Source organism: Clupea harengus, chromosome 7 (genome assembly GCF_900700415.2).
Source record: "Clupea harengus chromosome 7, Ch_v2.0.2, whole genome shotgun sequence".
Taxonomy (NCBI): Eukaryota; Metazoa; Chordata; class Actinopteri; order Clupeiformes; family Clupeidae; genus Clupea; species Clupea harengus.
This window is the reverse complement of record NC_045158.1, coordinates 6,091,383-6,112,415: the sequence shown is the minus strand read 5'-3', so window position 1 is coordinate 6,112,415 and position 21,033 is coordinate 6,091,383. Positions and strand designations below refer to the sequence as shown.

Genomic DNA, 21,033 nt, shown 5'->3' with positions numbered 1-21,033 from the left:
TTTTGTCCCTCTTTTTTCACCTACTGTGATGTTACTCACTCTGCCAGCTGCACAAGTAGACCAATGGTACCCGGCAACGATGTGAACAAATATTATATAGCGTGAAGCACCATCATGTTTATGCTGATGATTATGGCTACGGCCTGTGTGTACAGTAGCATAGGCCATCTGTTTGTTTTCTTTATTTTCTGCGAACATAATACACACACAAACAGATGGACATAACTAATACAAATGTTGATTTCATATAATTTATTTAGTTTCCATTTATTTCAATAGTCTAAACTACGACTAAATTAGGACAGCTGCGGTCTTAAAATAGCCTGTCAGTGTACAAACACGTTTTCCTTGCCTATAGACCGTCAGCGACAGAATTTTGTGCGTAAAATGAACACCCACTTTTCCACTGATTCTTGTCATCGCACCCATCAGCAGGAAAGTCAAGCTCGGCCCCTGGTAACTCCCGGTCTTATCACCTCATAGTTAGCTATGATAGTGGAGACTTGCAATCAGGGGAATGAAGATTTTTCTGTATTGCAAAAAACTACACCAATGAGTCGGCTGGCCGTTTCACTATAAGTACAAGCCTACAGCTAGCTAACAAATGAGGCCTAAAAACCTTGCCAATAAGTCCACGAATTTCTGTAATATGAAACATTTAAAACAGGCAACTGCAAAAATGTTAAACTGCCTTCTTTAAAATGTATGTAGTGACAAACTGAATATGCTCTGTGGGGCTAAGTTATTAGTTACGGATGACAGAGATGTGGAAAAAGTTGAACGCAACAGCTGATCATCTTATAACATAATATGGTTAGGATAAATGCATCTTCCTATTGCAAAAAGTGTGTAGCCATAATACAATCACAGAAATATTAAGACAGCGAAGGCAGCTGACTTTAGCTTATTAGCAACTCTGTTTAACCGGCACAGTTTCCCTGTTATAATACTGCATTCATCGCTCTGCATTCAAACCACATGTTGGGGAACATTGTCAGAGCAAAAGGAAGCAAGTTTTCTTCAAGGACAACTTTGTACTTGGCTTGATACATGCGTCCTTCACAAAGACAAATCTGCCCGATTTCAGTCTTGCTGAAGCACCCCCAGATCATCACCGATCCTCCACTTGAAAACTTGCTTCCTTCTGCTCTGACAATGTTCCCTAACTCTGAGGAGTGTTTTTTCCAGCAGGACAATGCTCCATGCCACACAGCCAGGTCAGTGAAGGTGTGGATGAAGGACCACCAGATCAGGACCCTGTCATGGCCAGCCCAATCCCCAGACCTGAATCCCATTGAAAACCTCTAGAATGTGATAAAGAGGAAGATGGATGGTCACAAATCATCAAACAAAGCCGAGCTGCTTGAATTTCTGCGCCAGGAGTGGCATAGTCACCCAACAGCAATGTGAAAGACTGGTGGAGAGCATTCCAAAACACATGAAAGCTTTGACTGTAAATCAAGGTTATTCCACCCAAAATGTATTTCTTCCTAAGTTAAAACAATAGTATTGTGTTAAATGTAAAAATGAATATGAACTTGTTTACTTTGCATTATTCGAGATCTGAAAACACTGCATGTTTTTTGTTATTTTGACCAGTTTTTCTGCAAATAAATGCTGTAAATGACAATATTTTTTTATTTGACATTTGGGAGAAACTGATCATTTTGAGTGGTCTCTTAATTTTTTCCAGAGCTGTATATCAATTAATAGTTCGTTCAACAAAATGTTGTTGCAATTTCCTGTGTACTGCTTCCAATGTCAGATCGGTGCGTTTACTGTTAGTGACTCACTACGACTGCTGAGCAATCACACTTAAAATGTCCCTGCGGCACTGGATCTGTTGTTTAATGTTGCTCCACTGTTGACATTCAACACCTTTCCTGTGTTTCCCACTCTGTGCTCAAAATTGTGAAAACAATATTTATCACACTCCTCTTTTAAAAGAGAAGAGGTTTGTGCTACAAAAATACCCTCCCTGGTACACAGTAGTACACAGTACACAGAGAAAAAAAAAAAAAACATCCACAGCCACAACTGCACTGGTAGAATGGTATGAAAGGAAGCATTTGGAGTGATAGCAGAAAAGAAAAAGAAAGAGAAAAAAAGAGAGCGAGGAAGAGAGAACTAAATATATACAGAAATGCTAAAATAAAATAAACGGGAAAGAAAACTGAGAAATGAAAGTGAGAAATGGTGATGATAAAAAAGTAGACAGGTGAAAGGAGAGAGAGAGAGAGAGAGATAGATAGAGAGAGAGAGAGAGATATAGATAGAGAGAGAGAGAGAGAGAGAGAGAGAGAGAGAGAGAGATAGATAGATAGATAGATAGATAGATAGATAGAGAGAGAGAGATATATATATATATAGAGAGAGAGAGACAGAGAGAGAGAGAGAGAGAGAGAGATCCTGGAGGAGGGGGGCAGAGGAGAAAGCTGGCAGGACAGAGAGTGAGAGGAAGGACGAGAGGAGCAGGGACAGATGGCAGTCAGGTGGAGGTATATTAAACCGAGGCGAGTCGTAACGGCTAAAGTGTTAAGGCGCCCTGTGGCGAGCGGCTGCGGGCCCGGGAGTCCGTCTGGCGGGTGAGCTCGAGCAGGAGGAAATGGCCACAACTACATATGCTCGGACCGACCTGCGGGTCAAGGTCAAACCTGTCGCAAGTCCACAACCTGCAGCGTTTGCTCGGCCGCCTGCGTTTGGGCGGACTCGTGGCAGGTTCTGAATGAAGCAATACTGGGATCTCAAATGACCGCACGCTCATTCAATGACCAAGACTGAAAGAGTTTTTTTGGTTTCTTTTTGGTGAGGTGCATCTACCCTTCATCCAGACACCGCCTCTGCATGACAGCCGCTGCTGCTAGTCTAACCTCGGACTGACATTTTAAATGCCAAAATACGTCACTCATGTTTTCTCCATCCCAAATGTTAAGTGCCAAGCGCTCGCCATCAGCTTGTCAAAGTGTTTTGTTTTTTTGTTTTTTTGTGGGGTTTTTTCCCGGTGGCGGACACCATCAGAGCGAAACATGGGAGGATTTCCAAATGTGCCAGAGCATCTTATCAGGGGCGAGCAGCGTCACGTCCACACAATGCTGATGGATGTGGCCATGGCTGCCTGCCCCCCCCCCCCCCCAAAAAACCCAAATCTCCACCGCACCCGCTAGCTGAGATACTGAGGGAAGATCATGAAGAGGTGACGCCTCACATTCACCACAACAAAAGGCTGCCTCGTCTGCTGGGAGGACGGGACTTTAAGCACCATCTCTGATCCATTTCAGCCGAGTGAGATGACAATAGCTCAAAAGCACCACTCTGCTATGAAGTGCTTTCCAAAGCAAAGCAAAGTAAAAAAAAAAAATGAAGAAAAAAACCACTAGGAATCTGAGAATGGTATTTGGATCAGATGGACAAGGTTATTTCTTCAGATACTTTTTATATTTATTTGTTGACAGCTAGTAAGAATACTTGTCTTATATTGAGTGAGTCTAAATGTTGGCACATCTATGCGTGTGTGTGTGTGTGTGTGTGTGTGGCGCATTTCTCCTTTAATGCCAAAGAGCATGCAGGTGTGTGGGCTGCCTCGGTTTGAGTTGGGCATGCATGTGTGTGTGTGGCGTGTGTGTGTGTGTTTGGTGTGTGTGTGAGTGGTGTGGTGTGGTGTGTGTATGTGTGAGGTGTGTGTGTGTGTGTGAGGTGTGTGTGTGTGTGTGGTGTGTGTGTGTGTGTGTGTGTGTGTGTGCGCAGGTGGTGTGTCAAAAGCCGTGCTGAGAGGGCTGGCCGTGCTGCAGCTGGCAGCGCTAATGCTAATTTGTTTCTGCCGTCCCTGAGGGGCACGTGAGCTGCAGCGCACTGGGACCACAGAGGTAGATGTGTGTGTGTGTGTGTGTGTGTGTGTGTGTGTGTGTCAGGGGGAGGGCATCTCTATTGAGCGTCAGGGGCTGTCGATGTATCGGCTACAGCAGCCTGACGGATGGCCTGGCGCGCCCTTCCCCCACCCCTGCCCCCCACCACGCCCGCTCACCTGAGATGGAGCCCAGCAGCACGTTGCTCTTGATGCTGCGGTACACATAGTCGTAGCTCTGCGGCTTCAGCGGCGAGCCAGTGGACAGGATGGTGTGCAGCGACTGCAGGTTGTGGGTGTTTGCTGTGGCGGGGTGACAAAGCACAAGATGTGAGGTCAGAACAGGTTCACAGCAAGGAGAAGATCAGAGAGAACATAAAGCTGCAAAGTTAAGTAAATATATCAAGAGCAACCTAACCGTTCAAAACCGCAGAGAAAGATCATTTTCTCAGCCCTAATAGGTTCAGAGAGAGTGCAAAGCTACAAGGGCCATGGGGAAATGGGAGACGTATTTCGGCATGCAACACAGCATAGAAACACAGGAGATCCAGTCCTGTTCAAACCAACAGAGAAGCAGAGAGCCAGGCTGCCTGGCAGGAAGGGCCAGTGCCCTGCCCGGAGGCCACACCACGGGTTGCGGTACACCCCTACCGTGCAAGCAGGTGTCTCTCCAAAATGTCATCTGTACAGACGGACCTCCAGTGTCCGGGAAGTACCCCTACTAAAGCTGCCTCCCTGCCCTCTTCCCTCCTACCCCGAGCATATGCCAGAAAGCTGCCCCCCCCCCCTCTCTGCCTGTGCCCCCCCAGAAACACACACATCACCCACCCACCCATCCAGCCAGCCATCTCAGTTAAGAGCAGCAGCTAAGAGCAGAGAGAGAGTGTTTGTGTGTATGTGTGTGTGTGTGTGTGTGTGTATCGGGGGGGGGCGTTTATAAAAAAGAGAGACTTTAGTCAGAGGCCTGTTTCATGCGTAGCAGGTATCTCAGAAGCCCCCCGCTGGTGGCACCACAGGGGGCCTGGACTCTCTGTGGCTGAGTGCTGCCTCTCGTTTGGTGGCTGTGAAAGTGTGTGTCGCTGCCTGAGAAGGTGTCCTCCGCCACATCACTGCCTCTGTGCCTCCGTACAATATCAATTATGCTACACTTAGAAAACAGAGCACTGGAAAAATGGGCACCACAGAGACCCTCTGATGGCTCGTAGCCTCGTCTCCGTCGTAGCATGGCTCACATGGCTGCGTCTTTGTCGAAGGGGATGGGGGTCTAGTGAATGAAATACATTACGTGTGGAAGCAGAGGCCTACAACCATCACCACCCCCCCACCCCCACCCCCCAAACAACCCCCATCTGTCTCTCTCTTGCCTCCTGTCCATCAGCCGTCTATCAGCCATCGCATGCTAACCGTCTGATTAGCAAGTCAAATGCTGGCTGGGTGGGGGGGGGGGGGGTGCAGGGAGGGGAAAGCAGAAAACGGCAGAATAAAAAAATGCATGTGATTACGACTAACCTGCGCATTGAAATGGGCGAACACAGCCCTACAATCACCGCCACACTAACGCTGCTAACACTCTCTTTGGGAGTTCATCGCACCGCTCGCGTCCTTGGGGCCGGGAAGCGAGCCTCTTCTGCCCACTCATGTCTTTAATGAATGTCGGCATGGACGAGCTCCCGACGAACGGGGGAGTCGAGACGGGCAGGAAAGGTGTAGAGGGGGGAATTAAAAGGTGGCACCTCCCCGCCATCAGCATTGGCAACCTGGGACGTTTTAAAGTGGCTGCTAACATAGGGGCCTTGTCTGTGGAAGTAAACAGAGTCGATGCTCACCTGGCTTCAAATTGCGCTCCTCCAGAACTGCCAGCCACTTCGCTCCCGTCCCGAATATCGTGATCCTGGATGGGGGTGGGAGACGAGGAGAGCATGAGTCAACTCAATCAGGGCAAATTCATTTTCATGTGCAGCTGCACTTCAAACTCTCAACTGTAATGTGTATAGAGGGAAACTCAAGTGATGCTTTGCAGCCATATTTATTGTTTTCCATTTGATTCCATTGTTTCCATTTCAAAACAAAAGGTTATCAAAAAGGTACTAGCATTGTAATCATAGCCCTGCATTTCTGTATGTTACCATATAAAGATCACAAAAGGGACTGGTTACAATGTGTCGATAAGCCACCAAGGGTATTCTTAACCACATATTGATTGTGCATTACTTTTTACCCCCCATCCCCTACACAATACGAACAGGGAAGTTCATGACTTATTGATGTGAGCATCATTAACTGTTCATATCAACGATTAAAAATCATCTAGCTCTGTATGCCTCATGCAGGGAATATGTAATTATGTAAATGGCCTGAACTCATTTCCATGACAATTTGTAATAGCAGTGGCTGCAGTGATGGATCTCCACAGAGACTTCTCGCTGCATCTGTGCACACTATGCATGGTCCAACTTAACAGACAACAGACCTGTTACTCGGATTCCCCCTAAAAGCACTGGCATTTGGGTGGTTAATGAAAAAAGGGCAATGACATGAAAAGGGCCATCTTCACATGAGGCAACGTAATGGCACTCTGCATTTGATCCAAGTAGCTGATGAGTTGTGGTAGATATTGTGAGTGTGAGAACATGACCTCTTAGATCAGGAAAAGCGCTGCGTCTCCTTCCACTTTTATTGGCGACGGCGTTGATGGAAGATACCCCCACAGCCCATTGATTGGTCAATTCTTCACAATAGCATTTATCGATTACTGCATATGTGCATCCATGTTTTCAATCGACAGGCCATTGATGAGAACCTTTCAGGCTCAAGTGGTCATGCCCAAGGGACAAAGGAAGCATGTCAAAATGGCATCTCTATGGCTGTAGCAGCTTCCCAACAAACCATCCTCACGCACACACATGCACACACACACATACACACATTTATTTACAGACAAAGAAAGACAGAGAGGGATAGGAGAAAGGAAGTAAGAAAGCAAGACAAAAAGAAAGAAAGAAAGACAAAAAGAAAGCATGAAAGAGGTAAAGAAAGAAAGCGAAAAAAAAAAGGAAGAACCAATCTATGTGGAGCAAAGGCTATTTTCTGCAGAGCATATGGATCATGGTCAGGCTCATATATAGACAATAATGAAACAAGTCAGATCAGGACCTTACTCTTCCATCATAGTGATGACATCCACCACAAAATCTGAGGATATAACATGGGACATCATATCTAGAAGGATACACATCCCAGGATCCAACATGAAATACCATACCTCATATAAGCCAGAGATATTTCTCTTCTGATGCAGTCTAGGTGTTTCAGGTAAAACTGAGGTTATGCTTGCAGGCACCAAACAATTGAGAATGACACTGTCCAGCCATCTACCCACACTGGATGACATCTCATTTAAATCCAACACTAGTATAACAAATCTCGATGTTATTATCAACCAAGACCTCTCACTCAACTCACACATAAAACAGATCTCAAAGACATACATTTTTTCATCTATGCAATATTGAGACTGGACTACTGTAAAGCTGTTCTGCCTGGATGAAGAGCCTCAGACTAATCCAGAACACTGCTGCTTGCACACTTACTAGTACTAACAAATATGAACATCTCACCTGTACTTGCCTCTCTGCACTGGCTCCCTGTCAAATGTAGAATTGACTTCAAAGTACTCCTTCTAACATCCTAAGCTCTAAACGGCTTTGTTCCAAATTACCTCAATACATTAGTTGTCCCCTACTGCCCATCAAGACCACTTTGTTCCCAGAGTGCAGGTCTCTTTGTAATGCCAAGAATATCAAGAAGCATAATAGGAGGCAGAGCCTTCTGCTATCGAGCCCCCTTCCTGTGGAATAATCTTCCTGCCTTCATCCGAGAAGCGGACACCCTTGCCATCTTTAAATCGAGACTAAAGACATTCCTCTTTAGTGCATCCTATAGTCATCCTGCCGCATCATACTTCAAACTTCTTGTTAGCATGTCGTGCGGATCCCGGGTACAGCATGCAGCATGTGTTGCGGCTGTCGCCAGCCATTTTGGGCACTATTGTTGTATCCTTCCACTCCTGCTATCCATGTATAACTAAAATTCTCAAGCACCACGTCAGCCAACAATACAAACTAAACACAAACAAAATGTCCACATACCATGCCGGGCAGCCTCTCCCTCTATGTCTCTTTCTATATTATATTATGCTAAGGCTTTAATACAGATAATTGTTTACCTAAATGTGTTTATCAAATTGATGTTTACTAACCATATTTTCTCTCTCTTATAGTGTGACCTTTGCCCGCTGTTGTTCCTCATCACCATAACCATTAAGTGCATCTACACATATTAGGAAGCCGAGCTCTGCCCACTCACTTTGTCTCTTTTCTTCCCCTCCTAGTCTACACTGTCTCTGCTCTGGGATGCTGCTGTGGTCTCTCTACTTGATCTACACCTACCTATCACCACCACTCTATCGTGCATTCATTCTACCCCGCACATGATACATATTGTGTGCTAGCCTATTTACCTGTAATGAAAATAATCGCCACCATTGACATAGTTTCTGTTTCATTGCTCTACTTACCCTTGTAATAGTAACCTTATGAACACACTGGATCCACCCCCCCCACCCCCCCCTCCGTTGCCTTTGCACTTGCTCCCGGGGGGTTCAGGCCCTGGGCTTTGTAAAGTGCCTTTAGACTATTTTATTGTTTTGGCAATATCAATAAAATTGAATTCAATGGAATCAGAGGTGCAGGCGAGTGAAGCTGACGCTTTGTGCTTAGGCTGCTCAATGGGCTCATTGGAAATGTATTCCGGTTCAGTTCCAGGGCAACATACATTTCTCAGTGGGGCCTCAAATCTTGTGAGAGAATAGAACATGATTTTCCCAATGTACCAGACATAAATGCTGGGGGAAAAGTAGGTAGACACCAATAAACATGCTGTAGGTGGAAGCCTTGGCCAAAGAAACAAATAAATCTTTTGTTGTTGTGCCTTTGTCTAAAACTCTTTCTGAGTCTGTCCTTCGAAGCAAGGATCCATGGGGCGACACATCATTTGTCATTCAGCTCCCGACAAACTCGAAGGAGGGTCCCAGTGTTGTTGTTTACCTGGCTCAGAGATTACTTTAAGGCGAGCAGTACTCATAGTCTTTCAATCAACAAAAAATCTTCTATGATGGAGACGGAAAAAAAAACCACAAAAAAAAAACTATGAAAGTGTGTGTGCAGAAGAATGCAACTGACTGCTGACAACTGCAATCATCTGAAATCAGTCAACCTAAATTGTGACTTAGGAAAGGTCACGACGCAGCACAGCGTTTCTTTCCTTCTCCCGTCCAGTCGAATTCAGTGCAACACAATGTCAAGAGCACAGGTGCCGTGCTCAGAACTAGGTCAACACATGAGTTTAGGAAACACAGTGATCAAGGGTAGAAGCAACCCTCCACCATACGACACCAAAATAAACATTGAGATTCCAGTCCTCAACCATAGCCAGCAAGAGCTCCTTGTATTTATTAAAACTAGGTTATTTATTGAAATTAAGTCGAAATGGCAACAGCAAGTGACAAAAACAACCCCCCCCCCCCCCTAAAAATCCTGTCGGCTTTGATAATCCATCCCTCTCTCAGCAACACATTTCCCAGGCTCATTTCTCCACTAATAAATTCCTACAATTCAATAAAGCTCCTCGCCAAGCAGACCGACAGCTCATTGTATAAAGTCATTTGTTTTTTTGTTTCTTAAGGTAACTCATAAAGACAGCCTACTGGGAGTGTGTATTTTTCACTGCGGTGTGTAGGGATCCTAAATGCCTTTACTTCCTTATCAATATTTTCGATCAGGGGTGCATTCTGTGAGGCATATTTCGACAAAATCCATTTGTTATTAAAAAAACAGTACCATTCCCTTATTCTTTCGGCTTAGTTTGCTGCTTATTCTTTTGCCTGATTTAGTGCATCAAGGTAAAGGTCCGTTATGATGTGGGGTATAATGAGTCTTCATTATTCGGCATTACTGTAGCATGCATCGATGACTACCCAATGTAATTAACAGAACAGATCAATATGAGAGATTTGAAGAAAAAGTAAGCAGACCAGTTTCTCGAGAAAAAAAAAAAGAAAGAAAAAAAACCCACATCATGTGCAATTAATTTATCTGGCTGGCCAAATGCACTTTTGAAGGTTCACACAAGCCTCTGATACAGCAGATCAGATCAGCATAAAGATAATAGCTACATACCCCATTACACACTACCTGCTGCATCTCAGAATAATTTCTTCAATAGTCTGGTCACGTTACACCTGAAATACCTCTCCTTTTTGTCAGATGCCCATCCGTGTCTGTTGCATATCTAACAGTGTCTTTTGTTGTGTCTACACACTAGTCCATCACGACAGGAAGTAGATGGACCTTCCCTAAGACATGGTTAACATTCACGGTCTGAATTTAGCAAGGATAGGCTAGGCATGGTTTTGATCACCTCCGTATGGCCTGCACTTACCCTTAAAGAATATAGAATGGTGATGTTTTTATTACTACTTTATCACTACCTCCTACTACTTAGGACTACGTACATCTGTACAGCTGGACATATACGTCAGACATCAGATACGTCAGAATATGAGCGAGACATCAAGAGCGGAGGTCTGATACTCTTTTAAAGCATTTGATAGGACAGAGCTCCTCTGTGAAGTTGCTGAGTACACTGCAGTCACAGAGCATAAAAGTAGGAGAAGTTCGCCATCATTATTATTTGCCCCACTTAAATTTCTCTTTTTTTTTTTACCCAGCGTTTAGAAGGTGGGAATATTCACCCTCGCCATTCTGTAAAAAAAAGGCACGGAAGCGGAATGGAAATGTTGATGTTCCGCCTCTGCAGAAGAACATCTGTGTAAACAGGACAGCCAGCATGGCGGAGTAGGGGTGTGATGCAGACTAGCAGCCAATTAAAACAAAGCAGGACTACTGTGTTGTCAGAACACACGGATCTCACATGATGAGCATTAACATGTTGTACATGATGCACACCAACTTTGCTTGAGTCTGAACATTGCTATAAATGTGCATGGCTTGCAAGTGCCTGCCGACACTAAGTTCAGTTGACTTTCAACAGTCATTGTTGTTGAAAGTAACAGTTAGGCTAGTTTATTTCCAATGCATATGTTATGGTGCATTCGAAACATCTCTGAATTCGGATCAAGTAAAAGGACAACTCGGAATTCAGAACAAGTAAAAGGATAACTCCGATCATTCAGAATGAATAAAAGGACACAGGATTATTGTAGGATCTCTGTATAAAAGGGGTGTGTACGGTGACATTGTGTGGGTGAATGTGTGTGTGTGTGGATGGGGGGAGATGTGAGCGAGTGAGTGTGAGTGTGTGTGTGCGCGCATGTGATGTGTGAGTGAGTGAGTGAGTGAATATGTGATTGTGTGTGAGTGAGTGAGTGTGTGAGTGTGTGAGTGTGTGAGTGTGTGAGTGTGTGAGTGAGTGAGTGAGTGAGTGTGTGAGTGTGTGAGTGTGTGAGTGTGTGAGTGTGTGAGTGAGTGTGTGAGTGTGTGAGTGTGTGAGTGAGTGTGTGAGTGAGTGTGTGAGTGTGTGTGTGAGTGTGTGTGTGAGTTTGTTTGTGTGTGTGTGCAGCAGGAGAGCTGGCAGGTGGTGTGTTGGCACTCTACTCACACCTCAACACGGAGTGTGAAGGGGAAACACACAACTTAATTCTCCCAACACCAACTCATCTCCTGGGGAAACAATAGAGACCTGATGGACCATGACAAGACATCCACAAAAGCACCACCACCCCACCACCCCACCCCCTGTCCTCCCCAGCTCCCCAACCCCTCACTGCAGTTCCTCACGCATCCCCAGTCCCCAATTCACCATCTGCATGTGGACTACAAGAGGAGCCCGATTGAATATTGACCGCATTTTAAAATTGAACACCGCTCATCGCAATGGGGGCGCCGCTGGATCAAAAGGGACGCCGCAACCAGGTCCCTTGTCTGTCTGATTAAACATGCTGTCACAGTGGACCACCGCCATGGTTTATTCATAGCGACACCTTTGCTACTCTTCTTCCCCCTCCCGCTCTTGTCAATGGACCGTGATTTGCCTCCCAGACTACATACTGCCCTCGGAATAAAATGCGGTTAGATTAGTCCATAGTCCAAGTTTAACCACAACTAAGAAGTCACAAGCCCCCTTTTCCCTCTCTTGGGTCGAATCACCTTGAGCACAGAGAGTCACTGTTACTCTGGTATATCCACCTTGTTTGTTCTGAAACGAGTCCAAGCCGCCATCGCCCCAGCGTGGTTAAACAGCTGTACTCCATGAAGCAGGACCGGTCCAGTGCACGGTTTTCATACCGCCAGACGTATCAGGTCACTGACCCAATATTACTGGGCAATCGCTGTGGAGTTAGCTAAAACACACTGTTCATATTTCTTCATACTCTCTAGTATTTAGCAGCACCAGCAATGGTAAGAACAATGAACCGTAACCACACCAGTTTGCAACGGTGTGGTTCTGTACAACTGGCCATGGCAATTATCTCACGCTGTGGTCAAACAGAACCAACAGCCCAGAATGCAGAACCAGAAGGCGGACACTCACACCTGCACAAGTTTGCCTCTCGAAAACTCAGCCCGCCTAATGACAGGCACTGACGTAACCGTGGCAACGCCATCCTCTTTGACACCCGTCACAAAGACATTTCATTCAAACTACAGGAGTGGCGAGGAGGGGAGAAAAAAAAAACTGCAAAGTTGCCCGTCAATCACACATGTAAAAAGTCTCCATCCAAAAAAAATTATAATGAAGAAAAAAAAAAAACAGCAGAGATCTAACACAGACGCAGGGCAAGGCAAGGGTGTGCAGTTTGAGGTGGGCACGGAGGTGATGGAGAGAAGGCACCCTGTGGCTGTGGTGCGGATCCTCTGCAGCGGGTGATGCTGTGGTCACGGTGGAGTCTGTGGTTTGAGATAATACTTATTACAGGTGAGGCTGTTGGAGGAGGCTGCACCAGCTTAAACCAGTTCTGTGGGGCGTTGAGATGCATTTATGTGCTGAGAGGGGGCCTCTCTTCTCCTCAGTGTGTGTGTGTTTGTGTGTGTGTGTGTGTGTCTTTGTGTCGCCTTCTGAGGGAGCTATAACAATGTCTGTCTATTTTATCCCCTTTAAAGGAAACGGCACAGAGGAACACAATGGGAACGAAGAATGCAGAGAGCTTTTTTATCTGGGGCTGTGGAGAATGTACACACACTGTGCAAAGTAGGTGCACACACACACACACACACACACACACACACACACACACACACAAACGTGCTCATCTAAATAAGCTGAAGACACTCGCACACACACCCCATAACACTGCACAGTGTGATAGCAAGGACACCAACCTCTCTGTGTGTGAACTCAGACCTAGGTGTCTCCCAGAAGCCAGCACACAGCAGCATCCAGAGGCAATTTTTCCTCTTTTCGAAGGGACAGATCAATCCCACGCAAATGTGTGCCCCCCAGGTCATGGAAGGACCATATAATGATCAAAAAGTGTGTGTTTCTTTTAAACACACACACACACACACACACACACACACACGAGAACTCACTCACTCGGACTTGTCAACACCGCTGTCACTCACACAAATGTCACGGCGGATGTTTTTGTATGGAGGCTGTCGCACCTCATGCAAACGAGACGTTAATGACGTCCTGCGGCGGACCCGGGGCAAGTGACTTCCTGTCCTCCTCCTCTGCTTTGATCAGATCAAGACCACCCCACCACCTCCTCTGTACCCCCTCACCCCAGTACCCCCCCAGTACCCCCTCACCCCAGTACCCCCTCACCCCAGTACCCCCTCACCCCAGTACCCCCCCACCCCAGTACCCTCCCACCCCAGCTGCTGCATAGGGCCCTCCTATCTCTTTAGATGGCCCCTCTACGCATAACACCCACTGTTGTTATAGTGACACAAGCCAGCCCAGCTTTTCGGCAAGAGATGAGTAAAACTGTATCTCTACTGGTGCCACGTGTAGGGATCTACGATGATGGTGATGATCGGGCACGGCACTTTTAAACTCCAGTTCATCCCTTCTTCATAGCCCTCCCCCGTTCTTCCTTCCACTCCTCCACCTCCAGCCCTTGTCCACTTACCCCAGCTCGTCCACCAGGTCCCACAGCACGTTGGGGGTGGGCACCAGAGGTGAGCCGTCGTAGAGCACCACTGAGGCCCCCACCGCCAGCGACGACACCAGCCAGTTCCACATCATCCAGCCCGTCTGGAGAGAGACAGCAGAAAGGCGACACGGTTGCAACACACTTCAAGCACCGCCACATTCTGCCGTCAATAGATTTCCCACAGACAGCATCAACTGCACGAGCACTTCCCTCTCACAGTCAGCAATCTGATCGTTTACATGTTGAGTGAGATATACATTCATATAGAATTTGAACTTTGAAATATATTTATATAGTGTTTTATTGCTTACAAAGAGGTGTAGTACAAATTGTATTTAGTACAAACTCATGTTGGGTTTTAAAATGCATTATAACTGGGCTCAGACTGGCGATATAGCCCAGTCTCACTGGCCTCATTGCCTAAATACAGACACACAAGTTGCATAAATATGGAGGCATTGCTCAGTGGGAGATGCTGGAATTGACGGCCTCCTACTCGCCCTGTCATTCCCCCACACTGTCTGAGGACTGGATTGACTTCTTTTGAAAACGACCTTTTCAAATGCTGACCATTTTGAAAAGACACGCTATTAGGGGAGATTATATTTAGCAGGTCAAAACAAACATTCAATTGCATTTCAAAACAAGAGCACACAAAAGCCGTTATAAAATGGATTTCAGCTTTTAAAAATAGCATCCCAGGGTGCCAAAAATAATTGGCTGGTTGAGGGTCGCCTCCATGCGCTCCCACACTCTGAGGGAAAATTATAGTTATAGGGGAGAGGTGGGGGACGAAAGAGAAAGAGAAAGAGAAAGAGAGAGAGAGAGAGTGTGAGAATGACGGGTGGCATACCGTAGTGTAGTAGATGATGATGTCACTGCTGGTCATGTTGCCATGGAGTACATGCTCCTTCAAGTGTTGAATAAGGGTCCCCTGCATCACACACAAAGAAAGAGAGAAAGGGAGATCATTAGAAGAAGAAAAACATAGAAGAATTGACACAGAAAACCCCCACAAGAAGCTTTGTGACCATCTCCTTTCTACATCTCCCCTGGAAGTGCAGAGACTTTGGAGCAGCCCCTTATCGAAACACCATCAACTCTCCCACATGGTCCTTTTTTTGGCACACAAGATGAACCGCAATCCTGTGTCATGCCTTCCCAGGGTGCCTTTGAAGGTTGCCGCGAGTGCATAAACAACCTTACGTGGTGAAAAGAATGCGGGGTTAAGCGTGCGGCGGCGAGTGTCGTATTAATCTGCCAGTGAATGACACGGATATACCCGGCTCCTCTCGGCATGGAGCTAATTACGGGATGAAGGCAGCCTGAGAGGAAGTCAGCTGCCTACAGTTGAAGAAGGAAGGAAAAAAAGTTAAATGTCATCATCGTATCCCCCCCCTTTCTCACACTCCTTTTCTTCGCCCAGCAGCCCTCTTCATTCTGACAGTAGGCGCCTCTAAGATGAGTTTAACAAGGTGCTAGGCGTTAGCTTTAATTGCTAGCGTCGCCTGGCGGGCGCGGGCACACGAGAAGGCGCAGGCCTGGGCTGAATGGATGCTCCTCCGCACATTCTCACAAGTGTCTAATTATCCTCCAGCAGAAGGAGAGAGATGGGGCTTGGGGGGGCGGTGTGGGGAGGCAGGAGAGTGGGTGACATCCAGGATGTCTGTTTAGAAAGAGGAGAAGCCTCAAAATAAACGACCCCAAAACAAGCACATATTCCCCCAACCAGCCCACCCCTGCTTCTGCCAACACAAAGCTGAGGAGGTGTTTGTGGGGCAAGTGCAACTTGGGGATGTCAGCACGAAAAAACACAGTGTTTTCCAAATATTTCCAGTATTTCTTTTGTACACAGGCTTTTGTTCGCTCGACCGCCTGGTGCAAGCTCCTTCTGTAAAGAAGAAGAAAAAGAAGAAAAGGCAGTGTCTCTCATAAGTTAGACCTGAAATTCTGCATCTGTTTGTGATGGTACAGAAGTGCAGCATGTGGGATCTGACAGCGAGTGCCACTTCTAGCTGCTGTCTCTGACTGCCATCTGGTGGATGAAGATGGTAGTCACCCTGCATGCGGAGCAACGTATCTGACACCGTATAGACACAATTTGACTGAGTGTGTGTGTACGTGTGTGTGTGTGTGTGTGTGTGTATGTGTGTGTGTACGTGTGTGTGTGTACGTGTGTGTGTGTACGTGTGTGTGTGTGTGTGTGAGTGTGTGTACGTGTGTGTGTGTGAGTGTGTGTACGTGTGTGTGTGTGAGTGTGTGTACGTGTGTGAGTGTGAGTGTGAACATGTATGTTCCTGAGGGGGAGTGTGTCTGAGTGTATATAGGGAGGTGAATCTGCCTGCCGCTGTGCATCTGGGGTAAGCTCACGTATCCTCCTATATACTATAGTGGCAGTGTTCCACAGCACCATGCTCGGTCAAAAGCATGAGGAGAAAGCAGTGTATCAATTACCTGTCTCTCATCATTTCTCTTATCAAATAACATTAATTCAGAGAACAACAGCTATAAGACAAATAACATGACTGTAACCGTCTACAATGGATTGATGGTAGGACTGGTAGGATTGATTGATTAGATGAAGAAAGGAGAACTAATCTCAGGGAGCTGTGTGAAGCTGATGTGTGTGTGTGTCAGGCGGTGGCAGAGACAGGGCAGAGGGCGGACTGGGAGGCTTGGGCAGGCAGTGGCTCTTACCCCAGCGGAGTGCACCATACACTTGGGGGCGCCAGTGGTCCCTGAGGAGTACATGATGAACAGAGGGTGAGAGAAGGGCAGGGGCTCAAACTCCAGCTGAGGGTAGTGGTCGCACTCCATCCCCGTGGCCAGGAAGTCCTCTAGGAACACACTGAAGAGAGAGAGAGAGAGAGAGACGCATCAGATGTCAGATACACACACACCACTCCAAATAAACACACACACACACACACACACACACACACACACACACACACACACACACACACACAGACAAATGCGCATGTGTACATTGGTCACCTGTTTGGGATTCTGGACAGATCGACTTCCTGTCTAGAGAGGACATAAGGAATAATCACAACCTTCTCCAAATCTGGGAGACCTGAGAAAAGAAACACACAAATAAAAAAATGAAAGACATAGTATCTACACAACTCAGTGTGATTATAAGGCAGCTGTAGTCTTGTAGCGGACGTGAGAATGGAACATTAACACATGCTGTATTGTATTTGAGCCCATGCACCAAGCTCTATGCTGTACCTTTGACTACACTGTTGAGTTTCTCCATGTGGTCGTGCACTTTGCTGTTGTATCTGACAGCTGGCACTGAGAAGATGAGTTTGGGCTGGATCTGGGAGAAGCGGTCCAACACGCCCTATAAGGAGACAGGAGTAGGAACTTGGTTAGGAGCAGACATGATGTATACACATATACCACACACACACACACACACACACACACACACACACACAAAGTTACTCTATCCTCACTAGCACATAAATGCACATACAAAAGTGCACAGCTGTTCCTAATTCAAATCAAACCTGCCAACAAGACAGTAACCCCAAAATGGATTTATTTTGTCTGATGCAGTTCTCCAATTTGTCCACAGGGTGGCAGTATAAGCTGTGCCCTGCACTGGGCCTGGATGGCCACTCATGCGAGAATAGGTAACAATGCAGACTGCCCTATTTACAGAGCAGCTAAAGCCCCTCAGGGGTCTTTCTATATAGACTTGGATCCTGTGCTTGTGTAGACATGCATGTGTGTGTGTGTGTGTGTGTGTGTGTGTGTGTGTGTGGTGAGCGTGTGAGAGGACAAGAGCGTTTTTCTGAAAGCATCTATACACTCATGCATAAAATTGTGGGCCTACGGATAGTTGCTCATATACTGCATGTACATCTATTAAAGGGAGATTGTGTGTGTGTGTGTGTGTGTGTGCATTCGTGCATATGCATGCACATACCAGCACTGGTGTCTCTGTCTCTACAGCCGTCTAAAGCACCTTAACGATCGAATTAGTAGGAGGCGTACGTGGGAGCTAATGGGAATGTGTACACTACCTGACCCCACGCCTCATCCTGACGACCCTCCTACCCTCTCCCACCCACGGCTGACCCTCAGTCCTTACGTTCACTCCAAAGTCTGGGGACGTGGAGCTCCAGATGGCTCCTATACTGGCTGCAGCAAGCATGGCCTCCACTGCATGGACTCCATTAGGCAGGTATCCTGGAGGAGGGAGAGAAAAAGATAGATGGAGGAAAGAGAGAGAGAGAGAAATCAGCAGGGAGGGAGGGAGGGGGGGGACGAGAGAGTGAGTGAGAAAGAGGGAGAGGGAGGAAGGACAATTTTAAAGATAATATTTAAGTGGCAATAATTAAGCGCAAACGTTCAACTGTGGCTCTCAGATAGATCTCGGAGGGAGGGGTCATTGACAAGAGTAGACAGCTGACACTGTTATGAGTGCAAATGGATTCATGTGTCAATGTGTGTTTCTGTGTGTGCATATCACCCTGGTTATAAACATCAAAAGTATTTCTACTTGTAGAAACAGTATGCATGTATTCATTGTAACAGACACGTACGTGTGTGTGTGTGTGTGTGTGTGTGTGTGTGTGTGTGTGTACCCTGCCTGCCTAAGAAAAGGCAGCTAAGGCTAGGCCGTCCTGTGCCCCAGTGACCTGGTAATCTCCTAACAGGTTCAGAAACAAACACAGGAGGACAAACCCTGTATGTCCTTGAATGACTCAATCCATAAATGAACTTAACAGCATCTCTTCAGCATGCATTTCCAATATGGTGTGGTCCTACTTAGCACATCGGGTGCTGACAGTATAGATATAAGACAGCAATGACTGCAATAATCAGTACTACTCCAACTAGAAGTGGTTTGTTCCTCACCTTGAGAAGGGCTGTTTTCTACAAGAATTACTGTATTACTGAATTACAGTACTCTATGATGATGATCACATTCAAGATCAAACAGTTGCTCTTGATGAGTAAGGAAGAAAACTGGATATGAAGGACACTTGATAACAGCTAAACAAGATTAGGCCATGGCACAAACTAGGAATGATATGTCTAGTGTGCTTCTTTTGTTATCTTGACACCATTGTTTTTGTGTGAATATTTTAGTAGTATCATTAAGATACTGTGTGGTGAGGGGGGTGGTTTCCTTGGACTAATTGCGGTCTTCTTTCTTCTCTACAGTATGGTTTTTGGCCTTAACTTGACAACATCCTTGAATCCAATATATGTTCTTTGGTGGGAAACAAGCCAACGTGTTAAAATGAATCATCTGTAGGTCACCTTCTTATAACCGTTACATTCTGTTCAACAGGGCAGACGGAAACCACAGTGGTGCCAGAACCGTAATGGCCGACTTCCATTAGCCGGCTCAGTTGCATTCATAAAGCTGGAGGTTCTTAATCTTTAAAGTGGCTATATATTCTCCGCCACCCCTTGGGGACAGATCACACTTAATCAAGCACCAGAGCGAGGCCACACAGCAGTGGATCCCACTTCCAATATCTCCCTCCACTCTCTTCTTACTCGCAGTCAATTCAATCCACACACACACACACACACACACACACACACACACACACACACACACACACACACACACACACACACACACACACACACACACACACACACACACACAGAGACACAGAGAGAGAGAGAGAGAGGGAGAGGAACTGGCCAATTTATGGATCCCTGTGACATAACGTAAATCCGGACTGATGTTGTTCTGCTAGCACCGAGACGTCTAAAATTGACACATTGCCAGCACGACTCCTTTGGCTTTATGACGACATCTCTAGGAAATGAGGTGTTTTAATAGGTAAGCATTGGATCTCTAAACATCAATATACCTCAGAAATGAGGCTTCAAAATCCGTTTTCAATCAGTTTAAATGTCTGGTTAAAGAAATAAGGCATTACTCACATACAAAGGAGACAGAAAGAAATGAAAGGAAGAAAGAAAAGCAAAAAAGAAAGGATAAAAAAAGAACAAGAACGAATAAATGGATGAAGGACAGAAAGACATACAGATAGAAAAATGAACAGAAAGAAAGGTAGAAAGAAAGGACGAATGACCAGCACTGAGGAAAAAAAGAAAGATATGTATACAAATGCAAACAATAATTTATACAAAAAGAATTTCTTTCCAACTCCCTCCTTTAATCCCTCTCTCTCTCTCTCCTTCTGTCTCTCCTCGTCTTTCTCTCTGACACAGTGCACACCCAGATACTGAAAGGGTGAGTGGCCAATAAAAATCCTCATGCCCATGACCAGTCCCTATGAGTCACTCAGGTCCAGACGCAGTCTCCCAGCCCCACCCAATGACTTTCAACTAAGGACTCTCTATTCACCACACAAATGTTGTGATACAAAGGAGAATTCGGCCAAAGTCCTTTTAGGCAAGTCTAGCCACTCGACAGCCATTTTGGCAACGCCTCCGAGCAGCTATTTTGGGCAAACAAGATCAGGCTTCTATTTAAATGAATGGGGAGAGATCTGTTACTCGGCATAGTATGGTCAAACAGGCATTTAAAGTATGTGAAATTGTGTTTAAATCTATGGTTAATAAACGGTGTGAATATTTTTACCCCAACGGCTCAAATAAGGCTAAAAACAGACTTTTCTTTGTGCCAACGCATGCACCACATTTCACAGTGCGGCTATTGCTATGGTAACAGTGGAACAGAACGTTCAGGTAAAGCGATCAGTTATGTCATTTCCAATAATACAGGGCAGGACTTCCAGTTACGAATCCGCCAAGTTTAACATTCCCCCCCCCTCGAAATCCCCTTTAATCTCCCCGTGGTGAATCGTCTCCTCCCTTATAACGTCTCTGATTCTGCCTCCTGTGATTGTGACTGTGAGCCTAATACAGTGATTCTGTAGCTCCAATACAACCACTCCCAACTTAAAGGTGCAGTTCGCGTATTCATAATCCCCTTGACTTTTACTGTCAAATTCAGCTAATTGGTCCTCCCGCTCCTCTAGCTGTCCAGTCAGTGTTTGCATAT

General features: G+C 46.0%; 1 protein-coding gene across 1 annotated transcript in view; it reads right to left on the bottom strand.

Annotated features, from left to right (window-relative positions):
- The window catches only part of aacs (acetoacetyl-CoA synthetase), a 32,948-nt gene that overhangs the window by 6,740 nt on the left and 5,175 nt on the right, over positions 1 to 21,033 (bottom strand). Inside the window, exons 5-12 of the mRNA XM_031570298.2 lie at positions 18,127 to 18,224; positions 17,256 to 17,370; positions 17,016 to 17,097; positions 16,716 to 16,866; positions 14,872 to 14,952; positions 13,995 to 14,119; positions 5,668 to 5,732; positions 4,022 to 4,144 (exon numbers count right to left, since the gene is read on the bottom strand). Of these exons, the coding sequence (XP_031426158.1) occupies positions 4,022 to 4,144; positions 5,668 to 5,732; positions 13,995 to 14,119; positions 14,872 to 14,952; positions 16,716 to 16,866; positions 17,016 to 17,097; positions 17,256 to 17,370; positions 18,127 to 18,224 (840 nt within the window). The remainder of the gene's footprint in view (positions 1 to 4,021; positions 4,145 to 5,667; positions 5,733 to 13,994; positions 14,120 to 14,871; positions 14,953 to 16,715; positions 16,867 to 17,015; positions 17,098 to 17,255; positions 17,371 to 18,126; positions 18,225 to 21,033) is intronic.